This window comes from Tachysurus vachellii, chromosome 2 (assembly GCF_030014155.1).
Source record: "Tachysurus vachellii isolate PV-2020 chromosome 2, HZAU_Pvac_v1, whole genome shotgun sequence".
NCBI lineage: Eukaryota > Metazoa > Chordata > Actinopteri > Siluriformes > Bagridae > Tachysurus > Tachysurus vachellii.
The window spans coordinates 14,904,196-14,930,114 of NC_083461.1; the positions used below are offsets into that span (position 1 = coordinate 14,904,196).

Below are 25,919 nucleotides of genomic sequence, written 5' to 3' on the forward strand. Positions count from 1 at the left end.
TCCTGCATTAGAGTACAACATGAGTTTGACAGGACCACAACTTATCAGCAGAATGTGAAAACAAAATTATTAACATTTAATTTAAGGACTTTGGTTTCAGACACCTTCAGACCCCCTTTATATTCAACCCCTTAAAAACTTGGCCAGATAGCTAATGCTTAATTAGTCATCTTTACTTACATTTAGAGTTACATTTTAATTCAGTCTTTGTTTCATTATATGCTGATAAAAGTCTGAATGGATGACATGACAACAAACAATTTTAATTTTTGGATTTTTGTAATGGTGAAATGGTTTTAATCAATTTCAAATGGATACTAGCTTTCCTTAAGGCTCATATTCAGGCAATGCTTATTTCTGTTAGATTGAAAATGTGTTGGGGGGCACGGTGGCTTAGTGGTTAGCACGTTCGCCTCACACTGCCAGGTTTGGGGGTTCGATTCCCGCCTCCGCCTTGTGTGTGTGGAGTTTGCATGTTCTCCCCGTGCCTCGGGGGTTTCCTCCGGGTACTCCGGTTTTCTCCCCCGGTCCAAAGACATGCATGGTAGGTTGATTGGCATCTCTGGAAAAATTGTCCGTAGTGTGTGATTGCGTGAGTGAATGAGAGTGTGTGTGTGCCCTGCGATGGGTTGGCACTCCGTCCAGGGTGTATCCTGCCTTGATGCCCGATTACGCCTGAGATAGGCACAGGCTCCCCGTGACCAGAGGTAGTTCGGATAAAGCGGTAGAAAATGAGTGAGTGAGAGTGAAAATGTGTTATATTTAGACACCACCATGTTGTGTATCAGTAAACCACTAGCATCTATGTCTAAGTCTTATTTCATTATTTCTGAACTGTCTTGTGTGACTAATTATTAATTATAAGCACACTATTACAGAAATTACCAAAACATAGTGCATTTATTCCAAAATATTAACCACATTTAAAGAACACTCTCCATTAAGCTGATCAAACAGCTCCTCCATGTGGTTGAGTAACCAGCGAGCTGGTCATGACAGGTTCTGGAGGGAGGTTTGTATAAGCAGATTACAGTGGATTGTTTAAGAAGGAAATGGGAAGCTCAAGATAAAGAGAATGAAGGAGGACCAATTTTTCCAATCTTGTTTTAGTAAAGAAATTGAAAAATAAAAAAAAGGAAAACTATAATAACAACAACAACAACAACAACAACAACAACGACAACAACAACAACAACAACAACAATAATAATAATAATAATAATAATAATAATAATAATAATAATAATAAAATTTGAATGTTCTAAAGTGTACAAAAGACTTAAATGGTTCTTTAAATGGCCAGATCGACAATTGAAGTACAAGGTTATAGATTTTCTTAGATTATATTTGCATTTAATCTTGCCTGTAACAGAGCAGCTGCAATCTGTTTGTACTGATTAATGTGTTGTTTACAGTAAGATTAACTAATTCACATTGGTAGTTAATTCAGATTCTTACTGATAATCTCCATTACTAATATCACTTCCCTAAGCAAATGCTCAGGAAACAGCTCAGTGGTTTGGTGATTTGGTACTGAAATAAAAGAAATGGCCTGCTTCAACTAACCATCATCCATTTTGTTCTGAGTAGCATGAAAACATTCTCAAATTGTTGAATAAATTAACCGAGAATCACTTGAAAATGTTTGGCCAATGATTTATTATTGGTATTTAAAATAACTTAACACTGAAACTGCAAATACAATTATGAACTAGTTTATTATTAAACTTCCCACAGCCACACCATGCACCCTTTCTCACAAGTGGCTGTGTGAATTGATGCATCATAATCTCCCATGCATGAAAAAAACATACTGGAACCACATGGCTTATTTTCCACTACACAAGATTCATGCATGACTGGAAATATTAAACTTGCAAAACATATGTAAAGACCTTTGTAGTAATATGAATCTGTTGCTAATAAATAATGCCTTTGTGGTTCAAAATTCAGTACAATAGGAAGACATTATATCTGTAAAACAATTGAATATTCTGTGCTGTTAATAAAAAAGTTTTCTATCCAAAAGTCAATGTAAAACTGTCTATAGAACATAAAACAAGTTGGAGGGATACTTTTCATTAGGTACACAGAATAAAACCCAGCATAATGCAGCTATTTCTGCTAATATGCATGTACTAATATTAATAATAACTGCTTCAAGTTTCATTTCACTTTTTAAATTTGCCTTATTACAGTACGTTGCTAGACTTGGGTGAACAAGACATTGTTAAATAGTCATGTCACTGAAATAGAAAGACATTAATGCAGTAATGTTATAGATTCATTTTCATGCTTACTTAAGTAGTAAAGTTAAGAGGAAAATACAGCTCCTTAAACTATTAATCATAAAATCCCCTCGTAATTTTTTTTTCTTGAAGGCAGCAATTTATAATCACAACTTAACATTGACTTTTCAAATGACAATAACTGAAATCATCCATATAATGCTACCTGTGCAACATCTAATAACATGCACTGAAATATTTGAGTTCATGGATATTAAAAATACATTAAATCTTTGGTCTTGCTATTAATTATTACATCATTAATACCGCTTTCAAATATTTCAAATTTAAATAATTATTCATGTTTATTTCACTCTTTCATTTTTTTTAGTTGCATTGTGTAGTCTCATAAAGTTCTACTGAAAACAAAAGGACATATATTTCTGTAGGACAAAATGAGTAGTAAAAGTTACATACTACATGCATGAGTCACGTAGTATCTGCAGAAACATGCGAGGAGAAAAGTGCATTAAACTCCTTTTAAATGCTGTGACAATTTGCAGAGATATGAAATCCTCACACTCCTAAAAACACACACTAAAAGTACAGGTAGTAGGTCCAGTAGAGCAGATTAATGAAGATGAAGGAAAGAGGGAAGGTCAGGCGTGAGTAGTTGTCAATGTAGTGTGGGTTTTCCACATGGCAACAGTTTAAGAAGCACACAATGCGGCGCAGCAGGGAGAGGGACTTGGTGCAGCGGCTCTGGGCCTGGGAGGAACGCTCCTCTTTAGTGTCACTGCAAGTGGGACTGCTAGTGCTGCCAGCACGGGACAGGATCTCCTCCCTTTTGCGTACCCGTAGAGCCTGGCTGCCAATGGATGTGACGATCCCATTCATCTCATCCTCACGTTCCTGCATCTCCTGTCCATACTGACAACCAACAAAGAGACAAGGAAATCTAGATATAATGCAGAGAATTCTGGGAATTCTTTTTAAACATAATGAAATGGCATTGATGATATTGATAATGATAATGATGATGATGATGTTGATGATGATGATGGTGAGGATGGTGATTGTATCATCAAGCTACGCTAATACAGGACCTGTGTCATCACAGGACCTGCGATGATGATGATGATGATGATGATGATGATGATGATGATGATGATGATGGTGACAATAAAAATGTAAGTGGAATTTTCATATTCATCATCATCATCATCACATTCATTATCATCATCATCATCATCATATTGTAATGATGGTGAAGATGGTGAGGTTGAAGAGAAAAAGAAAATGAACAATGTGAAGTAAACAATTAACACTTTGCTTTACATGCAGGCACAAGCTTATTTTGTTTTCTTTTTTTATTGAGCTGCTAATTTTTTGGTCCAAAATGAATCCCCCAGCATTGATGTAGGTGGGGGGTTGCAACAGAGGATGTGCAATTATAAATCTGCTGGCACAGTCATAGTTTCAATCCAACTTTAGTCTAAAATTGTGCCGCAATTCATGTTGAAAACACTAAACACTAAAGTTTGAATTTTCTGACTCTGAAACTTAACAATATTATTATTATAGTCCCATTACCTCCAAGACAATTTTGGTGATATACACAAATTGTCCCCTTACTTTAATATTAGGTGGCTGATATTTAATTGAATTCATTATTTTATGATAATAAATGTTAATCAGACAGTTGCTAAGTTTTATAAGGCTGCATGTAAGTTGGTGAAACATTCATGGTACATCATATAATTAACCCCATCTCATAAAAAACACTGAGGATCTATTAGTGGGTTCATACTTCATTCTTTATGTACTTTCTTATAAGTTTCACTGAATTTTGTGGTTATTATCAAATGAATAATAGGCCAGGATACACATGGTATTAAAGGGGAATGAGAAGAGTTGAATTTATTGAACATGACCTCACCACGTTTTGTTTTGATATTATTTCTAACACCAGTCCATTCACACAACTCTTCCCCAGGTTACTGCCTGCACCAACGGTGACAACAACAAATAATACAACGACCTTCATTTTATAGTTATCCAATGAACACAAAAATAGACTCCAATATAAAGTCACTAAAGATGGTAAAGTCTTACCTTATATGCATTAGCAGCATTTGGTTGATGTAAAGTACAAAAATGGGCCACAGCGTACTCTATGAGGGCACCAAAGATGAAGCTGAAGCAGATGCCCAGGTACACATCAATGGCTTTAATGAAGCAGTTAGCATTGGGCAGAGATGTGCGTGCCCCCATCATCAGTGTGGTCATTGTCAGGACCGTGGTCACCCCTTTATTAGTAAAGACATTGTCAGAAAATATATGCTATTCTAAAATGTAAGGAAATATACTGTAACTATATTATGGCATTATTTTATTTTTTATTGTACTTTTTAGGAGAATGCAATAAAACGCATATTTTTAGGCAAATTAAATAAATTGCATACCTATGCAAATTCGAGCAGGGACCGAGGCCTGACTGATCCAGAAGGAGACCCAGGACAAAACCACTAGGGCACTAGATGGCACATATGTCTCCAGAATGAAGTAAAGGATGCTTCGCCTCAGCTGGAAGTGGAAGATCAGCTTTGGGTACCTGCCTAAAATTAAGTGATGTAATCAATACATTGTGCTCTGTAAATGTGTAAGCTTTTTGTGGGATAAAAGATAAATACCTGTCTCATACACAGCTTCAGACTCTGAGGTATAGTAGTCCTCTAGCGTGTACTGAGCCAGCTGGAGAGTATCAAGTCCACTAACTGACTGGTTCCCACGTGTCCAATAAAACACCACATCCTTCACATTATAACCCCCTGTTGCAAGGATATATCAGTTAGAAAAAGAAAATCTCATCATAACCCTACTGCTGAAAGATAGCTATTTGCCATCAGTGTTTTATGTTATTGGCAATCTCCCAGGATGAGAACACTCAATCAACTTTAATGAGAATTTTATAGTTTAGGGACATTTGTAAATCAATAATATTACATAAACTTTAATTTCACCCATAACAAGGATCTACAGCAAGTGTACTCATCAATCTGTATAACTGCTAGAACACCTAGCACTCAAATAAGATATCAGAGGTACAGAATAAATGTATGGCCCTTTTTTGCTCATAAATATTTTGCACATAAATAAATAAATTAATTTAATTAATTCTCTGCAGCTAGCCTTAAAAACTCACCCAGAATCCCAAAACATAATTTATAAGCAAACATGCACACATAATTGGTCTGTGAAGAATAACCATGCCCGCCTTTTCAGAACAGTTCTGCTTATTGATCATCTCTGCTGAACTGGCTGCTTTCCAAAATGTTATCCTATGCAGAACATACAACAAACTACTAATATCACTAGAGGACTTCTTAGGCAGCTACAGGTCTACTTTGCCTAATGAGCAACAGCCTACAGCAACAAAATGAATAGTAAATTCAGATGCATCACAGGGGCATTTTGAGGCTCCATGTCTTGCACCTTGCCTCCTGACATACAGTCTGCTCTGAAACAAGGCCAAATAATTTGTTTTTTTATATACACTGAAAACGTGTGTTTGAGATCAGAAGATGCATATGAGACATTCATTCATTCATTCATTCATTTTCTACCGCTTATCCGAACTACCTCGGGTCACGGGGAGCCTGTGCCTATCTCAGGCGTCATCGGGCATCAAGGCAGGATACACCCTGGACGGAGTGCCAACCCATCGCAGGGCACACACACACTCTCATTCACTCACACAATCACACACTAGGGACAATTTTCCAGAGATGCCAATCAACCTACCATGCATGTCTTTGGACCGGGGGAGGAAACCGGAGTACCCGGAGGAAACCCCCAAGGCACAGGGAGAACATGCAAACTCCACACACACAAGGTGGAGGTGGGAATCAAACCCCCTGACCCTGGAGATGTGAGGCGAACGCGCTAACCACTAAGCCACCGTGCCCCCGCATATGAGACAATAGATCATAATTTCAGCTTTTGTTTTTTTATATTTCGTCGCTGTCGGACGGAAACCTCGTATGTCCAAATTTTGTCAATTTCATATTTTTTCACATATCGATGCTATTGGTCAGTCCCCACATGGGTCTGTTATTTTTAAAAGTTATTAACCAATCTAAAGTCTTGAAAATAGCTTGAGCGCAAATCTCTTAACTCCATTGGACACTTCAAATGTCCACCTCTTCTTCACTCCGCGGGAGAGCTTCGCGGAATATCCTCAAGATCAAGAGTCGCAACGAATCAACACGTCTTCTGAGGTAAATGTCTTCAAAACACTGGGCTCAAAGAAAAAAAAAATCTTGACCCCCCCCCGCTAGTTCTGGTGCTCGTCTGAGGACAGGAATTTAGCGCAAGACAATCCACTGCAACGCGGACTAAACCCTGTGCAGTGCAGATAAGGTACAGCGTTTTTTTAATTTCCTGAAAAATAATGGTTTTGAAGATACGAGGATTCCGCCCGACAGCGACGATTTACAACAGAGAGCATAGAACCTTTTGTTTGAACCCATCCATTATTCCATAGATCAAAAGTATTGGAACATGTGACCAACAGGTGTATCTTGTCTTATTCAGACCTTAGGTGTGCCCTGTTAGATTGATTTTTGAAACAAGGACGAATGACTATTTATGGTTTGACGGTCTTGATTTCCCCTGTTTTTGTTAAGAAAGGATAAACCAACATGAAGACCAGAGAGCTGTCTATGGGAGAAAAACAAGCCATTTTGAACAATCCACAATTTGAAGACTTTGAGAGCAGAAATATAAATGGCATACCACAAGATGCAAACAACTCAGTAAGCGTCTGAAGGCCAGCACTACAAAAGTAGAATGCGATAGTTTTGTGCTGTCAGTGGGTCAGCAGATTGATGCATTTACAGCAAAGCAAAGGATAGATATAATTTGTCACATATACATTTTTGACAGAAAAAAGACAAAAGTATACTAAAGTATTCAAGCCACTAACCTTTAAAGCTTGTGACCAAAAAAGTAATTAATTTTCATATTTCATATTAATTCATATTTCACCTCTTATAGCACATAGAGCATCTGAATGTGAAACTAGAAGAACGCTAAGTATTTTCTCTAATTGAAAATGGCAATTTGGAAGTTTCTTGTTGGGCTTTTATTGAAGCTCAGTGTAAGTAGTGATTCGAGAAGTCTCTCATGGTCAATTAACATGATGCATCATTTAAATTCATTAACAGGGTTTACGTCTAAGTATAATGGCTTAAGACTTTCGATTCCAGTTGGAGTATTGTTGACTATTTAACATTTAAGACTTACAGCTTTCTAGCTGAAGTGTGCATGTTTGTTTGTCCATGGGATACTTTGTCAGGTCCATACTGCAGGCCACTGTGGTGGTGATTCTGCAGCCAAAAAGATATAAGACAAAGAGAAGGAGAAAACTGCAGGTTATGAGCATCGTAACACTTAATCCCCAAAAAATTGCACTTTTTAGCATAATCCTGCATGCCAAATACTGTGGGTACAAAGTGTAATGTTTCCATCTCAACTCTCTCCCACCTTCTTCCTACTTCTAACTAGCCTTACTGCCCTACTAAAACTTCATGTTTAATACAGCAGCAGGGTGGACAGCCTAATACCCCTCCCCACCTGAGACCCTAGAGGAGACAGATAACAACCTCAGGGCATAAAGCACAGTGCCATTGGGGAATATCCTGATCAGTCTGTTCTCCACAGTGATGTCATGCAGAAAAGATTTTTTGGAGTCCACAATGAATGTGTCAGGAACCCAAAGAAGCTCCACCAGCCTGCCATCCAAACTCAGGCTCTTATTGCCATCAAAGCGCAGACGCTCATCTGTCCAGCGCTGCCGCAAGAAGATAGTCGCTGTGTAGTCCTATACAGGACCACAAATACACACACACACACACACACGCACACAATCCTGTAATATAGACTTTATGAGGGTTTTGAAAACAATTATATATTTATATAGCTAAATAATGGTTTATGGAGAAACATGCATTGTATGGATCATATGCTTCAATATCACACATGCATAAACATACTTTAAGACATACACTACAGTATATGGCCCAAAGTTTGTGGGCACCATCATACCCATATGTGTTTGCTGATAGTCCATTTGCTAGTATAATAATTTCCACTCATCTGGGAAGGCTTTCAACTAGATATTAGAGCCTGACTGTGGGGATTTGCCAATTCAGCCACAAGAGCATCAGTGAGATTAGGTACTGATGTCAGGTGAGGAGGCCCTGGGGTGCAGCTGGTGTTTCAATTCACACTAAAGATATTCAGTGGGTTTTAATTCATGGCTCGGTGCACATTCTTGCTTTGTGCACAGAGGCATTGTCATGCTGGATCAGATTTGTACCCGTTTGTTCCAGAGAGCAGAAATCTTAATGCTACTGCATACAAAGGCATGGTAGACAATCGTGTGCTTCCAACTTTGTGGCAACAGATTGTGTAAGATATGGGTGTGATGTTCAGGCTTCCATAAAACTTTCGCAAAATGTTATATATACATTAACCAAACTGAGCCATCCACTAATATAAATTCAGTTGTACAATATGTATTATTTGGCTGCACAGAGAAGCTGCAACATTTCAAACTGTCAGCATCTTACCATGTTGATCTCTGATATAGTATCTATGCTGGCAATATCCAAACTCATGCCAACAGTAACAGGACTACCTGCAGCAGACACCCACAACGCAGCATAAAAAACAGTAGCATAATTAGTAGCATTAAAATCAGGCTGAACCAAACATCTGATATAGAACTCCAAAATACATGTTTTTGTACTGGAATATCTTACTTAGAACATGCAGCCCTACCATACCACTGTCTATATTTTCACTTAATTCAAGCTGTAGCATTTAGAGAAAATTAAACATTATTTATTATTTATCATAACAATTTATATCTGTTGTTGACTTATTGTATGGGTATAAAATAAGTTGCTGGCTCTCATACTTCCGAAGAAAGGCCTCAGGTACTTGTTGTAGCCCTTCATCAGATTCTGAATGGTGGGAGGTAGGACCTCTTCAGCACTGGAGTGTAAAATCTGTATGAAACTACAAACAGAACATGAAAAAACTCATTAATGCACATTTTCACCATACTGTGTCAGACACACAATACATACCCTGTTCATTTAAATGTGTCTATAACTAATGAGGATAATATATGAGATATGAGATAATAATATATGACTGTCTCATATATTTCCTCTCTACCAGATGAAGGCAGATATTCTGTGTCAGGGTGCAGATGTTGTCTATCAGAATCTTTTGCTGTGTATCATTATCTGATTTATAAACTAATACAGGGACACTGTTATTGTGCAATATAGGGTAATTACAGTATAATATACTTGATAACATTCACTGACAGCCTGAATTCGATTAGATTATTAGTGAGTGAATACACTGCAATTCTGATGAAGTACATACTGGTTATAGTTATACACAAGAACATGCACCATAAATTGTATAACAGCAATAGCCTTGATTTTCACTGCTCATTTAGGTTACCCGCTTGTAAATATTTGTATATGTTCACATCACTCACATCTTTAGTTTTTCCAGTTTCAGATGATGCCGAGTCCAATACTGAACCTTACTTTCTGCTAGCTACAAAATATAGTAACTTGGTTGTCATTTGGCAAACTACAGCATTACATATTTGAAATGCAGCATAAAGAGGTGCTGAGGAGGAAAATATGGGAATTTTGTGGCTGTGTGTACATAAATCTGTTTTCTGTTGTGTACATAAATCTGTTGTTTCATACCTAAGGATAAAATGGGGACATGAACATTTTAAATGGTTTATCTTGTGTATTTTTTTGCCATCATTAACATAGGGAATATGTTCCATTTAACAATCTGGTCACGTGATACTAAAGGAACTCTAAAAGAAGTCTGTGTTATAGCTTTACCTCTCGGAGCATCGTGCCGCATATTAAAAATTCAGAGATTAGCTGAAAAATGGTCAGCTCTCATAAATATTCTAAAATGAAAAGTTTTGCCTCTCCAGGAAGAGTGAGAGAGTGTGCTTCTTACTCCATCTCACAAGCATGAAGGCACATGTGGAAAACATCACAGAAGCTTACTGACTGCAGTACTCTCTAAGCAACTCTCTCCCTCCCTTTCTGCTCAGCTATGTGCATGTCAGATATAGATGTCTGCCTACCTCAGAGCAAATCTTCCTTCCACACTTCCTTGCACATCCTCCTTCTTATGCATCTCTGCTCATAAACAGAAACAATCTGTCTTCCATATAATGCTCTACAGCTACGAAGTTATGGCAAGTATGTAGTAATTGGTTAGACATACAGTCAAATCTGATTACACAGCCACTATATGTGAATCTCAATCAGTTTACTAGTTCATCATTTTTTCCTTTGATGTATCAGTAGGATGACAAATTCTATTTCTATTGCATTTCCAACAATCTCAGAAATAAAGGTGAAAAACCTAGGCTTATTTTTTCTTCTGGCTAGTATGGTTCCATAACAGTCACATGTTTGTACCTTCCAATCTGGAAATAATAAATAAGCATATGGCTTTCAAATAAGCATATGGCTATACAGTAGAGCATGCACTTTCCTGGTACCACCCTAACAACATGGCCAACATGGCAGTAAATATCACCCGTATAAATGAAGGTGTACCTGTCATTTCAGTGAGTCTTGTCTGATTCTTGTCTGATTTGGTTTAGATTTTAAAACAAGCTTATTTAAGTTCTTACGCTCTGCTTATTCTCTCAGCTCAGATCAATCTGGTCATTTTCTGGAATGCTCAAACCAGCACATGCTACACCAATAAATAATGCTACAGTTAAATTCACAGAGATCACACTTTTCCCCATTCCGGTGTTTGATGATTAGCAGATTGGATTACTTCCTGAATGAGCAGGTGTACAGGTGTTCCTCACAATAAAGTGATAGTGAGTGTATTTTTGAAGAAATGTGTGCATCCCTGCAGTTCTAGATACATATCCATGCCTAATCCTGTCCTCTGTTCTCTTTTCATTTTTTTTCTCATTTCCTGACATTGGACATTCTACCCCATGAGTCATTCATAACTGTACCGGGTTCTCACTCATGCCCATTGTTTTGCTTATTACACTGCTGTTAAAACAAGGCTGTGAAAACTGCTGTTAATGTAAGTGATCAGTACAAGCCTCTGACTCTAGAAAATAACATTAAAAAGTTAAACATTAACATTAAAAGTTAAACAATAAAAAAAAGAGAGAGAAAAGTCTGAAAATGTTCATTTCTGTTTAATACCTTAAAACAAATTTGTACAACACTGTAAAAATAATTTAATGCCAATTATAATTCCATAGGAATATCAACTGTCTGTCTATCTCTCAACAGAACAACCTCCAAGATCCCAACCAGTCTGGCTTTAAAGCAGCTCATTCCAAAAAGATAGCCCTTTTGGATGTCTCTGAGAAACTACATGATGCTAGATCAGCCAAGCTGTCATCCTCCTCAACCTTTAAGCAGCGTTTGATACGGTCAACTACAAGACCCTTTGATACGGTCAACCACACTACCCTCAGTAGTCGGGATTTGCGGATCAGCTTGGGAATGGTTCGCTTCCTACCTGGAAGGTTGCTCATATTAGGTAACATGGAAGGGAGTGACATCTGCTCCACACAGACTCTCCACTGGTGTCCCACAGGGCTCAGTACTTGGTCCTCTTCTTTTCTCCATGTATACTAACTCTCTTGGTGAAGTTATTTCCTTACATGGGTTTTCTTACCACTACTATGCTGATGATACACAACTTATCTTCTCTTTCCCACCCTGAGATACCACTGCTTCTGATCGGATCAGCATGTCTGGCAGAAATATTATCATGGATAACTGCTCATCAGTTCAATCCTACAGCTCAATCCTAGCAAAACTGAACGGCTGATCATCCCCAGGTCATGATCTTGCAATATCCCTGCATAACGATCCGATCTCCCCACAGCTTGCAACCTTGGGGTAACCATGGACAATCAACTGTCCTTTTCCTCTCATGTTGCTAATGTGACTTGCTCATTTCGGTTCCTTCTATACAACATTAGAAGGATTTGGCCATTTTTGTCCACACAGGCTGCTCAGGTACTTGTTCAATCTCTTGTCATTTCAAGACTGGACAACTGCAACTCACTGCTGGCAGGTCTACCTATGAGTGCAATTCGTCCTCTGCAAATGATCCTAAATGCAGCTGCACAGCTTGTTTTTGCAGTTCTCGCAAACCACAATGATAGAGACTTAATCAATTCTGTACGTCGATCTGGATAAGGGTCAAATGCTGTAAATGTAATGATATTAAGAGCAGTTATTGTTAAAAAAAAAATTATGAAAATGTATTTTTGTGCTCTTTCCGGTTTACTGTGTTACCGGATTGGTAAACACAGTAAACCGGATAATAATGCATTAGTACATACACAATATTATTACATAATATTGCATTAGTACATACACAATATTATAATAATGCAGATGTACTATTGTGTATTACTACACAATAGTACATCTGCATTATTATCAGGCTAATGTGGTTAGGTTTTATTTAATTTTTCAGTTCATAAGACAATAAATAAACCAGATATTTTTCATGTACACATAACACCTACATCTAATTATGTACAGGCACAAGAAAAACTAACACTATATAAGGTTGATTTCATTTGGACTTCAAATTTTTTCATATTATGTAACTTAAATTCACACCCACAGTCAATGTCAATGTGGGGTTGTAAAGCACACAGCACAAAAAGTACTAAAGTGTGTGTGCATGTTTGTGTGTGTGTGTGTCTGTGTGTGTCTATGTGTGTGTGTATGTGTGTGTGTCTACGTGTGTGTGTTCAACATGTACACCAAACCTCAAGGGCACAGCCTCATTTCAGCAAAAACCCCTGCTGAGACAAAAGACTCAAAATGGCAGTCAACTATTCCAGCACAGTAGGAGAATAAAACAGTCATGCTATTTGTATCTGCATCTATATAGTGCTCCAAATATCTGTATCTGTATCTATGTATTCAAATACTAAATGTAATTAATAATAATGAATGAATGTACAACAAATTAAATAAGTTTTTTGACTCTCGTGTAGATAAGCCATCCTGCCCAGAGTGTGTGGTCTGTGTGAGTAATACAGAGCAACAGTATTTTCTTTCATTTTTTTTTTAGTTGTTTAGGAACATGGTATAAATATGTTTTTATTTTGGAGCTCAGTAAGGAAGAGTTTAGGTCAGGCTACAGGAGCAAATCTGTAGAGAATAGTGCCAATAGTGCATTTGGCTACAGTATATTCTGACTGCAGAGATACTATAAAAAGGAAATTATCGATATAATAGTAATCTGAAACTAGCTGCAATGTTAACCCTTGTTGTATTTTTGCCATGGTTAGTAATAGCAAAAAATTTTTTAAAGCAATGATTTAAGCACGGTATGATGTCTACACAAGTGTAAAATAAGTACATTTGTATGAAAATATGAAAATGGTTTGCTTCTAAATTCTAAAAATAGTCTTTAAAAGAAATGTTTTTCTCTGCTCTTGTTGATATTTGACAGCATCTTTCTCCGTCCCTTATTGACTTCTGACAAACTGTCAGGTAAACTGTGCTGGCATACTTTGAGTAAACATTTAAAGCCTCTTCCAAGAAATCAAAGACATTTGCCGTCTTTCTGTTCTGCTATTCAAAGATTATTTTTTCAATAAAGTACTACATATTATTTCATGTATTATATAATCTACTGAGATTTGAAATCACAGAAACATTTCTTTGGCTTTCACATCATATAAGCTAGTTTTAGACTTCTTAAATAAATACAGTGAAATAGAGTGATTCCAATATGCTCATGGTCATAGGGCTTGAATGAAAAGACCAGTCTTTGAACTATGATATGCTCAATAATATTTCTTTATTTAATTTACTCAGTTTTACCCATGGAACTAAATCATTTTTCTTGTTGTGTCCAAACTTGCAACTATAGCACCTCGATGAAAATTAAAATACCTGAATATAAGTCTGACGATTAAAGATTTTCTAATCAGCAATGCGAACCAAATTATTCCCACTATTTAGAATTCCTACATATTTCACATGAGATCATGGGAGCAGAGGGAGTGAGCAGGAGAGACAGGAGTGAACAGGAACATAAGGTGAAGCACTGACACTTCTGTCTCGCTCTACATCCCCTTTGATCTCAAGAAAAAAGTGGGACATTCACAGAATGCAAACACTCCAGTGCTTCCTTTGCTACCATAGCAGGGCCAGATACACTTTTGATCAGACAAGTACCCTGTTGTCAATTATACTCCAAGTGTATCTGACCAATAAGTAATAAGTCATATCGTATTAACTAGCTAAACTATATAAATGCATCCCAGCTACAGTATATTGGGCTATAAACTTGTAAACATGTTAGTGCTCTAGTTACTGGGAGGAATACACTGAACAGGCAGAGAGGAAATGAGGTACTACATGAAGGCTGTTATTTTCATCTGCACCCACACAATCACACTGCAGCACAGAAATTCTAGCTCACCCAAAAAGTCCGCAGAGATTAGCTGTAATTCCATCCTACTGCTGCGACACCTTTTGTCAAATCCATATAATCCTGCATGTATACGTATTTATGGTAGCCAGTCTTTTCATTTACTGCCAATTAAGAAACTGTATTCTGCTTGTCTACTTAGAGGGTACATCACCATGTAAGCTTGTACCAGAAGTTGCTTACAAAAATGGGTATCTGCCTCCAGTTTCCTGCCAGCACAGTGATGCATAGTGTTTAAGTCTGCAGCCCAAACACCAAATCAGATAAACAAATGCTAAAAAAAGGCTGATTTTGGAGTGGTCATATACAATTACGAGTTTGAAAAGCAATATATTCTAATGAAACAAAGACAATGAGAGTATAATGTCTTACCTGCTAATGATAAGAAGGACGATTACAGAGCCCAGAGGGCTGCATGAACACATGGCTGCTGACGTCTCAAGTGTAAATCTGAAAGAACGAGTAAAATAATTGATTTTGAGTAATGTTAAGACACTGCACACATTTAGTTAATGGCATTGAGAATAATGGGCCAGTTTTTCATCACTGCTACTTGAGGCTATATTACAGATGTTGTTACAGTACATGTAGTGCCCTAAATGCCCTTATTGTGAATAAATACTATGGAATTATAGAGAGTCTTTATTACCATAATAACAGATGATTATTTGATTAAATGGCTCAACACTTTTAAATGGATTCAACTCCTTACTTGAGTTGCCTTACTGCCAAATATAAAATATATATAAAAATATATGTTTGTTCTGTGTTGAAAACTAGTTACACAAGTCGTGCGCAACTGTATTATTTTCAACTTAGGCAAGTGTGGGTGCCCAATTTAATTTTGTGTAGATTGTCCATCAGGTCTTTAACACTGTAACTATAAACAGACAAACTACACCCTAAATATATTCTTTGCCCCCAAAACATTTAAATACAAACACACACATACAGGCAACCAAAAGTATACAAATGTACACACAATCACACAGATTGATAAACAAATAAAATGAAATACAAGAAAGGACTTATTCTATTCTCAATAAAGTGTACACTCTTCAGTAGTCAAGTATTGTGTGTTGTGACAAGAACTATGTCATAAATGATACTAGAGTCACAATCATTATACACACTGTTACAACATCTACTGCAGCTAATACCTTGAGTTAACATAAACCATTTTCACTCCTATTGTTCTATTATTTCAGTCCCCCCATTTGTGCAAACACACACTGGCACGTTCCATGTAGCTGCTCTGCTGTTGATAGATACCTCCAAGCAATGTTAAACCTTTCTTCTTGCCAAGCCATCCCACACACACCTCATAGCTAACTTCAGAGCTTTTCATTTGTTTTGTTTTTTTAAATATTATTTTTAGACTGTGAGTTCTTACTGCCTGCCAGCTTTCTTTCATGGAGTGTGCAGAGACAGCAGGGACTTGATCAAAAAAAGCTAAGACATTAAATGGTAATGTAAAATGTCCTACCAAGGCACATCAGATTTATACAAATGAGCCTAGGTAAGCAGATAGTGCATGTCTGACTTGTCGTGACAGTCGTTGGATCAGTCAGTGAGGGTATAGAGTCCATGTGACAGTAGGGCCACACAAAGTAAAGACAAATGTTCAGCTTGATTTTCAAGAAAGACTACCAGTCCTTCATGTCCTTGTAGAACCACAGTGCTACAGATGTACTGTACTACACTGTCACTGTCAATAACCAAAACTAGACAACTGCCAATATCAATCTATATCAAATAATGATGCTCTTGTGCTATGCATGATATGTTGCTTTGTTTCATTTATGAGCATGATAATAAAGATGTGAAAGACAGAGGCTGAGAATCTAGGTCAGCATGAATGCCTAAAATATAAAAACATCTATCAACCTCTGCAGTTACTCACTGCCTATGATATGTCTCATAATATACTCACTTATGCCCCCAAGAACTTATTAAATTATTACTGCTACTGAAACCACATCTGAGAGTTTTTATTTAAAAAAAAAAACAAAACAAAAAAACAGCTCAACTAGTTGTCATGAAGATAAGATTTTTTTATCTTTAAAAAGAAAAAGGTTTTTGAGCCAATTATGTTTCTTTGGTGTAACTTTGCAAAATAAAAATCATACAAATAAAACTCAGATTAAACCCAAAGAAGGTACACTCCATTCAAAGAAATGAACTGGATTAAAACAATTTAAAAAAGTGTGTTAGTCGTGGGCCCTGTGTTAAATATGTTCAAATGGGTCTAAAGCATCAAAATATATATAAAGCATCAAAATATTGGGATAAGATACAGGACTCTATCTGCTCATGTAACCCTGAAGCAAGGAAGACAAAAACCAAGGTCTGACTCATACCACATGACACTGGTATTATTTCAGGAGCATTTGCAGTTTTTCTACCAATACCAGAATAGTGTGTATAATGTGAAGCTTGGGTGTTTTCATACATCTGTCTTCCAACCTTCCAATGTCATGAAATTACATTAAAGTATGTTTCAAATGGCACTCACAGTGATTCACAGAATTATTTACACATTTTAGACCCCATAACTTACTTACATCTACCCTGCTGACCAATCCAGCTTAGTCTAAGCAGCTCCCAGTGACCACAGCGCAAGCTGGGCTAATCAAACTGGCTTTGTCACCTGGTAAGCGCATGTATTTTTTGATTTACTACTACTGTTGCTATATTGTAGTTTATAGCAAACAAACAAACAAACAAACAAATAGTATGTGTACTTGAGTAATAAAACTGGAAGCTGGAAAATAACTTACCAGCTGGCAAGGATACTCTAGCTTGATCCTGGCCTGTATTTTAGGAGCTGGGTTTGCAATGTAAAAACTTACATTTAAAATTACAACTATTTCATTCAGCTGTAACTGTGGAAAAATATGTGTTACAAGAAAGCAGTTTGCCATTAAAAACATTTCCATCGAAATTAACGTCACAGCATCAAGCAGTAATGTGAAAATACATTCGGAATGATACAGATCATCCTTTCTCATTCTGGATGCTGAGTCTCAAGCTTAGGCTTTCTTTGCTACACCTGTTGTGTCCTGCATGTCCTCACCTGTTAAACACTCCCAGAAGTCACCGGAGGACAAGAAAACATTTAACATCCAGTGCAACGTTTGCGTAAAACTCGCGCAATCGCACGTGAAGGTTTGCATCGTTACATAAAATGTTATATAATATCCGAGAACTGAAGCAGATCACAATACTAGTACAAATGCATGCAATCTTTACTGCGTTTGAGATAAATAGCAACCGGTTTACTGACAGAGGATTTCATGAATAAGACTCATTTTTTAAAAAGACTTTAAACAGGATTTAAGGGGTTAAAGACCAATCTGCTACCTGTTAAGCCCGAAAGTGATATAATGAGAAAAAAACCACACTGTTATGTGCAATGCATAAGCGTCCTACTTACGTTTAAAGCCGTTCACGCGTGTGCATGTCCAAACTGAACAAGAGCCGCTGCGAATAACAGAGCGCTTCTCTGTACAGGCTCAGTGCGTCACTTGCTGCTGTCATCTAAATATATACGATTTGTTCTCTTTAAAGCAACATTCCACTTATTTTTTCTTTCAAAACATAATAAACGACTTCAAGTACGTATAAGAGGTGAACAGTCGCGTGTGTACGAAGCTTGCAGACGCGTGTGTTTCAACGTTTATGGTGAAATCCGCGTCAGTTGTTTGCGTCCGCTGGGCACGCGCTCAGACACCCTATACCACACACTAACCTACCGAAGAGTGTGTGTGTGTAAATAGTATTACAAGTGGAATACGACTGGATGCTTCAGTAGAGTCAGAATAGACAGAATAATCTGCGTACAGTAACACGTTTATACTACCATACTGAAAAGTATGTTAAGGTAGAACAGAATCAGTGGCGCACTAATGCGTAATCATGTGCTAAATAACAGCCTACAGTTTAAAATAAGTACAAATGGGCCAGGACTTCATCCAAAACTATAGCACAGAAAAACATATCAAGTCATTTTTTTTTAATGAATCTTCATCTTAACATTAAAGATTTTTAGAGACATTCTGCATGTTATGAAACATTTCTACGTTTGATTATCAAATTCTATATATAGGCGGATTGTTTTGGTCAAAATGATAATGATGTAATGATGATGATTTCAACCAACTTTCATTTTTTACCCTGAACGGAGGCTGTCTGCTAGTTCAGTGCATGGCATATTACACACACACACACACACACACACACACACACACACACACACACACACACACACACACACACACACATCCATGCCTATGGGCAATTCAGCATTTCGGAAAGTAGGAAGTGAATCCAAAGGAACCTGAAGGAAACCCATACAGACACAAGTAAAACATGCTGTTAGATAAAAAGCTCTGGTTCGAAACAGGGCCTTGGACCTGTAAGATGCCAGAGGTACCTGCTACACAATTCTGCAAAACATAGATTGCCTATGATTTATTAGTCTGCATGAGAGTTTATATCTAGACCAATACCACCTGTGTGCCCATGCTTCTGAGTGCAGGAACATGGCTGTATGACTAACTGACCATTGAACAGGTGGTTATGAGCATTTCAACATGACAGTTATTTCAGCTGGCTGATATCAGCATCAAATAGCTTTATATCAACCCTTACTCATACCAAGAGCATTTTATTAATTTGCCATTTGAAGACACTTTTACGGTGGCCGGGAGTGCAAAACAAAATAATAAATACGAAAAAAAAATAACAAATCCAAAAACACAATGACAATTTTCCATTTTTTTAGAGAAAATGGAAAAGTAAGTATAGTTTGCAAATGGAAGTCTTACTGCTTATCGGACGATACAGTGGTGTGAAAAAGTGTTTGCCCCCTTCCTGATTTTTTTTTGTTTGTCACACTTTAATGTTTCAGATCACCAAAGAAATTTAAATATTAGTTAAAGATAACACAAGAAAACACAACATGCAGTTTTTAAATGAAGGTTTTTATTATTAAGGGAAAACAAAATCCAAACCCACCTGGCCCTGTGTGAAAAAGTGTTTGCCCCCCTGTTAAAACATAATTTAACTGTGGTTTATTACACCTGAGTTCAATTTCTCTAGCCACACCCAGGCCTGATTACTGCCACACCTGTTCACAATCAAGAAATCACTTAAATAAGACCTGACTGACAAAGTGAAGGAGACCAAAAGATCCACAAAAGCTACACATCATGGTGAGATCCAAAGAAATTCAGGAACTAATGAGAAAGAAAGTAATTGCGATCTATCACTCTGGTAAAGGTGTGGTTTATAAAAAAGGTTTTTATAAAAAGGTTATAAAGTCATTTCTAAAGCTTTGGGACTTCAGAAAACCACAGTGAGAGCCATTATCCACAAATCGTCGCAGCGACGGCTCATCCAAGATGTCACAAAAGACCCCACAACAACATCCAAAAAACTGCAGGCCTCACTTGCTTCAGTTAAGGTTAGTGTTCATGACTCCACCATAGGAAAGAGACTGGGCAAAAATGGAATGCGTGGCAGAGTTCCAAGACAGAGCAAAAAGAACATAAAGGCTCGTCTCAGATTTGCCAGAAAACATCTTGATGATCCCCAAGAATAACACTACAGTACATTTCAGAAAAAGAACATCATACCAACAGTAAAATATGGTGGTGGTAGTGTGATGGTCTGGGGCTTTTTTGCTGCTTCATGACCTGGAAGACTTACTGTGATAAATAAAATCATGAATTCTGCTGTCTACCAAAAATCCTGAAGGACAATGTGTGGCCATCTGTTCGTGACCTCAAGCTGAAGAGAACTTGGGTTCTGCAGCAGGACAATGATCCAAAACACACCAATAATTCCATCTCTGAATGGCTGAAGAAAAACAAAATAAAGACTTTGGAGTGGCCTCGTCAAAGTCCAGACCTGAATCCTATTGAGATGCTGTGGCATGACCTCAGAAAGGCGGTTCATGCTCAAAAACCCTCCAATGTGGCTGAATTACAACAATTCTGCAAAGATGAGTGGACCAAAATTCCTCCACAGAGCTGTAACAGACTCAGTGCAAGTTATTGCAAACTCTTGATTGCAGTTCTTGCTGTTAAGGATGGCCCAAGCAGTTATTAGGTTTAGGGGGCAAGCACTTTTTCACACAGAGCCATGTAGGTTTGGATTTTGTTTTCCCTTAATAATAAATAAAAGCACTTCATTTAAAATCTGCATGTTGAGTTTACTTGTGTTATCTTTGACTACTATTTCAATTTGTTTGATGATCTGAAACATTAAAGTGTGACAAACACAAAAAATAAAAATAAAAATTCAGGAAGAAAGCCAACACTTTTTCACACTACTGTACATCTGTCACTCAAAATATACTGGTAGTTGTGTATTTAACTGTATTTCTTGTGCATGTGTGGAGTTCTGCCTTCACTTTAAATCTAAGCAAATAACTAATGCAAGAAAAGGTAGAACATTCATATGCCATGATTTTTAATATGCTGATAGCATATCATGGCATATAGATTAGACACCTGAGGAATAAGGGTATGTTTCAAAAACAAAACTATCCCAGATTAAACCATGTAATGAATGCTATAATAACAGAGCTGCCTGGACCAGGAGAATTGTTCGGTTACCGGACAATGTGTTTAACACTTCAGCAGAAACACAAGTTGTGTCTTAAATGTGATGATATTACGAGGACAAGTCGTATATTTGTCCAACATTTTAACTCCATGGAACCAAACTATCTGTGGTTTTGCTATATCTGGATGCATTGACGGTTTTTCGAGACGCGTCCTGTGACTTATTTGTAGACCAACTAACTAATTCTGCAGTTTAACAGTTATTGCGGACCTACAAAAAGAAAACAAAAAAGATTCAGATGATGCAATGCATTTAACACTGTCAGGCAGAACAAAGCATGCTGAATTAGTATATTCTGAGTTGGTGCCAAGTGAGATCTGACAGCTCTACTGAGAGTGATTTTACTGGAGTAAAATTAATCAGTTTTTATTAGGAGCAGATTTAACAATATATTAAAATGCTTTGATTACATTGTCTGATCTTACGAATTTAATTAACATTTACTTCCCCAGTAAAATCAGATGATCTTTATTGTAAGCATTGAGTAGGCAACTATGAAATAATCTGAGATGGTGTGATTAACTAACATTTTGAAATATCAAATTTATAATGGATTAAAAAATGCCTCCTAACACAATTATATTGCCAGATATGGTGACTTTGAAGAGTAAAAAACTGCTGGATAAATTCTGGATAAATTATATTGCAGATATTGTGACTTTAAAGAGGAATATCTTTGTAATTCTACAGTAAAAATTAATTGATTTTTTTTCAGGCTTTATAAAATTTTGTGTCTAAAATCTTATTTTCCCCGATTCTGAAAATGAGAAGGGTTATAATAAAAGTTTAGCCTTTATACTGTGTGATTCATTTTGTTAGGTATTCCTTTCCTATGATCTTTTCGTAGTACGTAAACTATAGCTACCTTTTCCGATTTGTCTGAATTGTCATTGTGTTAACTGAATTGTTATATTGTTTTTGGATTTGTTATTTTGTTTTGCACTTTTTGCCACCGTACACTTTAGCATGTACTTATGTTGCAATAAACATAATATACCAATCAAGTAACCACAGAAATTATAGGAGATGGGGGATTTTTTTTGTGTGTGTTTTCTTTTTTTGCTTAAAAAATTAAGACACTTTTCTTTTGTTTTCTATTCTTCTCACCCTCTTAGTGAATCTGAAAGTATATATATTAGATTGATTATTTCATAAAGCATTTAAGTGTTAAGCTTTTTTGTTTTTTTGATTGTTACAAGAATAGCAAATAACCAGAAAATAAAGTTGGCATCTTCAGTGAACTTTGATCAAAAATTTGCTCCAGCAATATGTACTGATCACAACCAGACATTTTTGTGTAAAGAAAAATCTTTCTGCACAGCCGCAGTGCCATCTAGAGATAGGTAGCATTTTCCCAGGAGGTTTTGTGAATATATGTTATTATATACAAAATAAAACACTATGCATCAAAAAATAAATAAATAAATAAATTAAAAAAAAAAAAAAAAAAAAAACAGTTTTATTTCTCAGATCCCTCTGCTAATTGTGGTGTAAACTGTAGTTGCAATGAAAACATATGAGAAGTCTTTTGTTTTCTTTTTTGAGAGAAATTTTAGAGACTATGTTTTCTGTATCTTTTTCAGTACTCAAGTGCTATGTGTCAAGTATAAATAAATATGAAACTATAAAATAATAGTATTCAAGATCAGAATTCAAGTGGGGACATGCAACACCCAGAACAAAGGATTAGCTACAGGGGCTATGTTGTTACAGAATAAAATACAGGTGAGTCAAACTAGACACCATAAGTCTATTCAAGTCTAAGGACAAATGCTAATAGTATTAGTGAATGTGAATAAAATGGAGCTGGAACAGGGGTGAGGCAGAGCAAGAAACATGGAACATGGAAAAGTTCATGGAATTTTTATGGCACGAGTGTGAAATGATTGTTTAATTCCTAACAAACTATCTAGTTGTATAAACATTTTATGAGTACAGTGATACAGCATAATTACTGTCTAGCTATTGTAAAATTTCTAATGATAAAACTGCATATTTCGAGCGTTTTCTTTGGAATGAAACAAGATACAGAATTTGTAGTATTTATAATACATGGGGGAAAAAAAGGCAAATCTAGGTTAAATCTTTCACAAAGAAGCTTTTATGTACTTTGTCATACAATGATGCATCAAATCGGTACATTGTTCAAAGAATCAAGTTGAGGCCCGTCAATAAGAAAGAGAGAGAAACGAAGAAAGAAAGAAAGAAAGAAAGAAAGAAAGAAAGAAAGAAAGAAAGAAAGAAAGAAAGAAAGAAAGAATCCAAAAATTCAGGTAGGTCAGCATCAATCAACTCCCACAGCACTCTCCCACATAGCAATCGTCTCAGCCAGGCAAGGCCAATCTCATAGTGTAGGCACACACAATGCTTTTAAAGCAGTCTGTCATAAGCTCTGCACTCAAATAACACCCACTCACAGTATTCACTACTGGGAGAAGGTAGAATTTGTGCTGCAGGCTGTGTAAAGTGGCCTGCGGTGAAAAAGCATCAGCCGTGCCCCTGCTGCTCCTTGATGCTCTTTTTAGAGAGGAGAGCAGCAGAGCAGAAGCTGGCATTCTGAAACTGAAGGCCATTGCTGTGTGGTGAGACAGAGAGGGGACACCATATGGTACTGCTTACAGGCACATGGACATTTTCAGAGATGAACAGCTTAGAACTTATATAAGGAAGTAACACAGTAGAAGCCTCAAGGTGTATGGTGTATGATTTAGACAGACATCAATAGAAATCTGATACTAACATGGCAAAATGTTGTGAAAATGGTCCCAGTTCAGCATTAGCCAGCCACTCTTACAACTGTGTATAAAAGAGGCAGCCTGGCATAGTATCTGTAGGATTTATACTGGTTTGACAAAGACAGATACCTTGTGCCTTGTTTATGTATTCCGTGCTTTTTAAAGGATAAATCAACCAATTTGTATGTAAATATCCCTGATACATTTACAGTTTTAATATATAAAGATATTAAAGACATCATGATAGACATTTCTCTGCATTCTCCCATTCTGAGATTAAAACAATAAAAAGAGATGAAAACAAGTAAAGCAGCCCATAGAAAAAAAGAAATGAAATGATACATGACAGCCAGAACCAACCTACACATATCACTGACACATATTTATATTCCGATTTTTCCTTTCTTGCTAGTACCTATACACATCATGGGCATCACAGTGGTATAGCATGTAGTGTGTCCACCTCATGGCTCCACAATAATATTTTTTATAATATTTATAAAAAGCTTTGGCAGGACATTTCTTCCTCTGTTCCTGTGTGTTTCTCTGTTTTCAGTGAAAGATGATCTATTCCAGTAGACTACACATTTTCAACTCTCTGTCAACAGTTAAAATTGTTAGAGAGGATTTTGCTCTGAGTTTGGATTACTGTCTGTGTGGAGCCTCTTGGTATGCTGGTTATGCTAAATTCCCCTATGTGTGTGATGTGTACAGTATGTGTGTGTGTGTGTGTGTGTGTGTGTGTGTGTGTGTTTGTGTGTGTCCCTCTTCATGTCCAGTGTTCCCATGATATAAAAAGTTCCGGATTCACTGTGACCCTGGTCAGGATTAAGAAGGAACACCACAGAATTAAAAAAAATCTTAAGTAATTTAGTTTCTAAATACCAAGAGATATATAACGATGTAATGCACACTGGGGATGTTGCAGTTTGCATTGGTGAATGTGTGCTAGACAAAAGGGTCAGCAACTTATTTGCTAATTTGCAACTAATTTGAAACTAATTAACTTTAAAACACCTGTAAAAACCCATAATCCAAATATAAGAGTATCATTAAAACAGCATGTATGTAGGGAAGTAAATTGTCTAATGACAACAATTAACTATTGAATTTGACTTTGTTGCTTTGCACGTTCTCTATTTCCATTTTCTCTAAACAACAACATGGCAAATGTGAAACATAAGTTGTCTGTCACATTCTAGGGAAAAGTTAGGCAGCTAAAGTTGGTCATACTGTAGTTTTCAGCCAATGGCAGCTGATTTAAACCATTGCAGAAGTGTACATGAGCTTGGAAAAACAAAACTGACATGTGGATCTGGAAGACTGTAATTTTGCAAGCTTAGGTGGATATGTAGTGGGTTTAGTGTAAGCTCATTGAATATCACAAGGCTTGTAACGAATATTCGGTGCCTTATAATTCATTCATTGCTTTTTATTACATTTCTTATTACATCCCTTGATTTATAAACCAATCAATATAAAATCTATAAATGCACTGCTATCTTTTTAAAGAATAGCAATTCAGTACTAAACAATTAACAGTTATTGCTGACCCTCTGACATATTGTAATATATTTGCTCAATACATTTTACCATCTTACTTTCAAAAACTCAGAATTCAGTAATATATGAATACAACAATATATTCATTGAGGTTTTTATTTGTGAATGAGAGTGTGTGTGTGTGCACTGCGATGGGTTGGCATCCAGGGTGTATCCTGCTTTGATGCCCAATGACGCCTGAGAT

General features: G+C 36.8%; 1 protein-coding gene across 2 annotated transcripts; it reads right to left on the minus strand.

The window, feature by feature from the left end:
* Positions 1-1,557: 1,557 nt before the first annotated feature.
* On the minus strand, positions 1,558-18,529 carry gabrz (gamma-aminobutyric acid type A receptor subunit zeta). 2 transcript variants are annotated; one of them, XM_060890291.1, is made up of 11 exons: positions 18,241-18,529; positions 17,585-17,631; positions 15,177-15,254; positions 9,214-9,314; positions 8,864-8,931; positions 7,895-8,112; positions 7,536-7,618; positions 4,922-5,059; positions 4,694-4,846; positions 4,344-4,537; positions 1,558-3,158 (listed from the first exon to the last, which is right to left on the minus strand). In XM_060890291.1, the coding sequence occupies exons 3-11, from the start codon at positions 15,227-15,229 to the stop codon at positions 2,826-2,828; spliced, it is 1,341 nt and encodes a 446-aa protein (XP_060746274.1). In that variant the 5' UTR covers positions 15,230-15,254; positions 17,585-17,631; positions 18,241-18,529; the 3' UTR covers positions 1,558-2,825. The 2 variants fall into 2 exon arrangements, with proteins under 2 accessions (XP_060746274.1, XP_060746265.1); XM_060890282.1 differs by lacking the exon at positions 17,585-17,631.
* Positions 18,530-25,919: the final 7,390 nt, after the last annotated feature.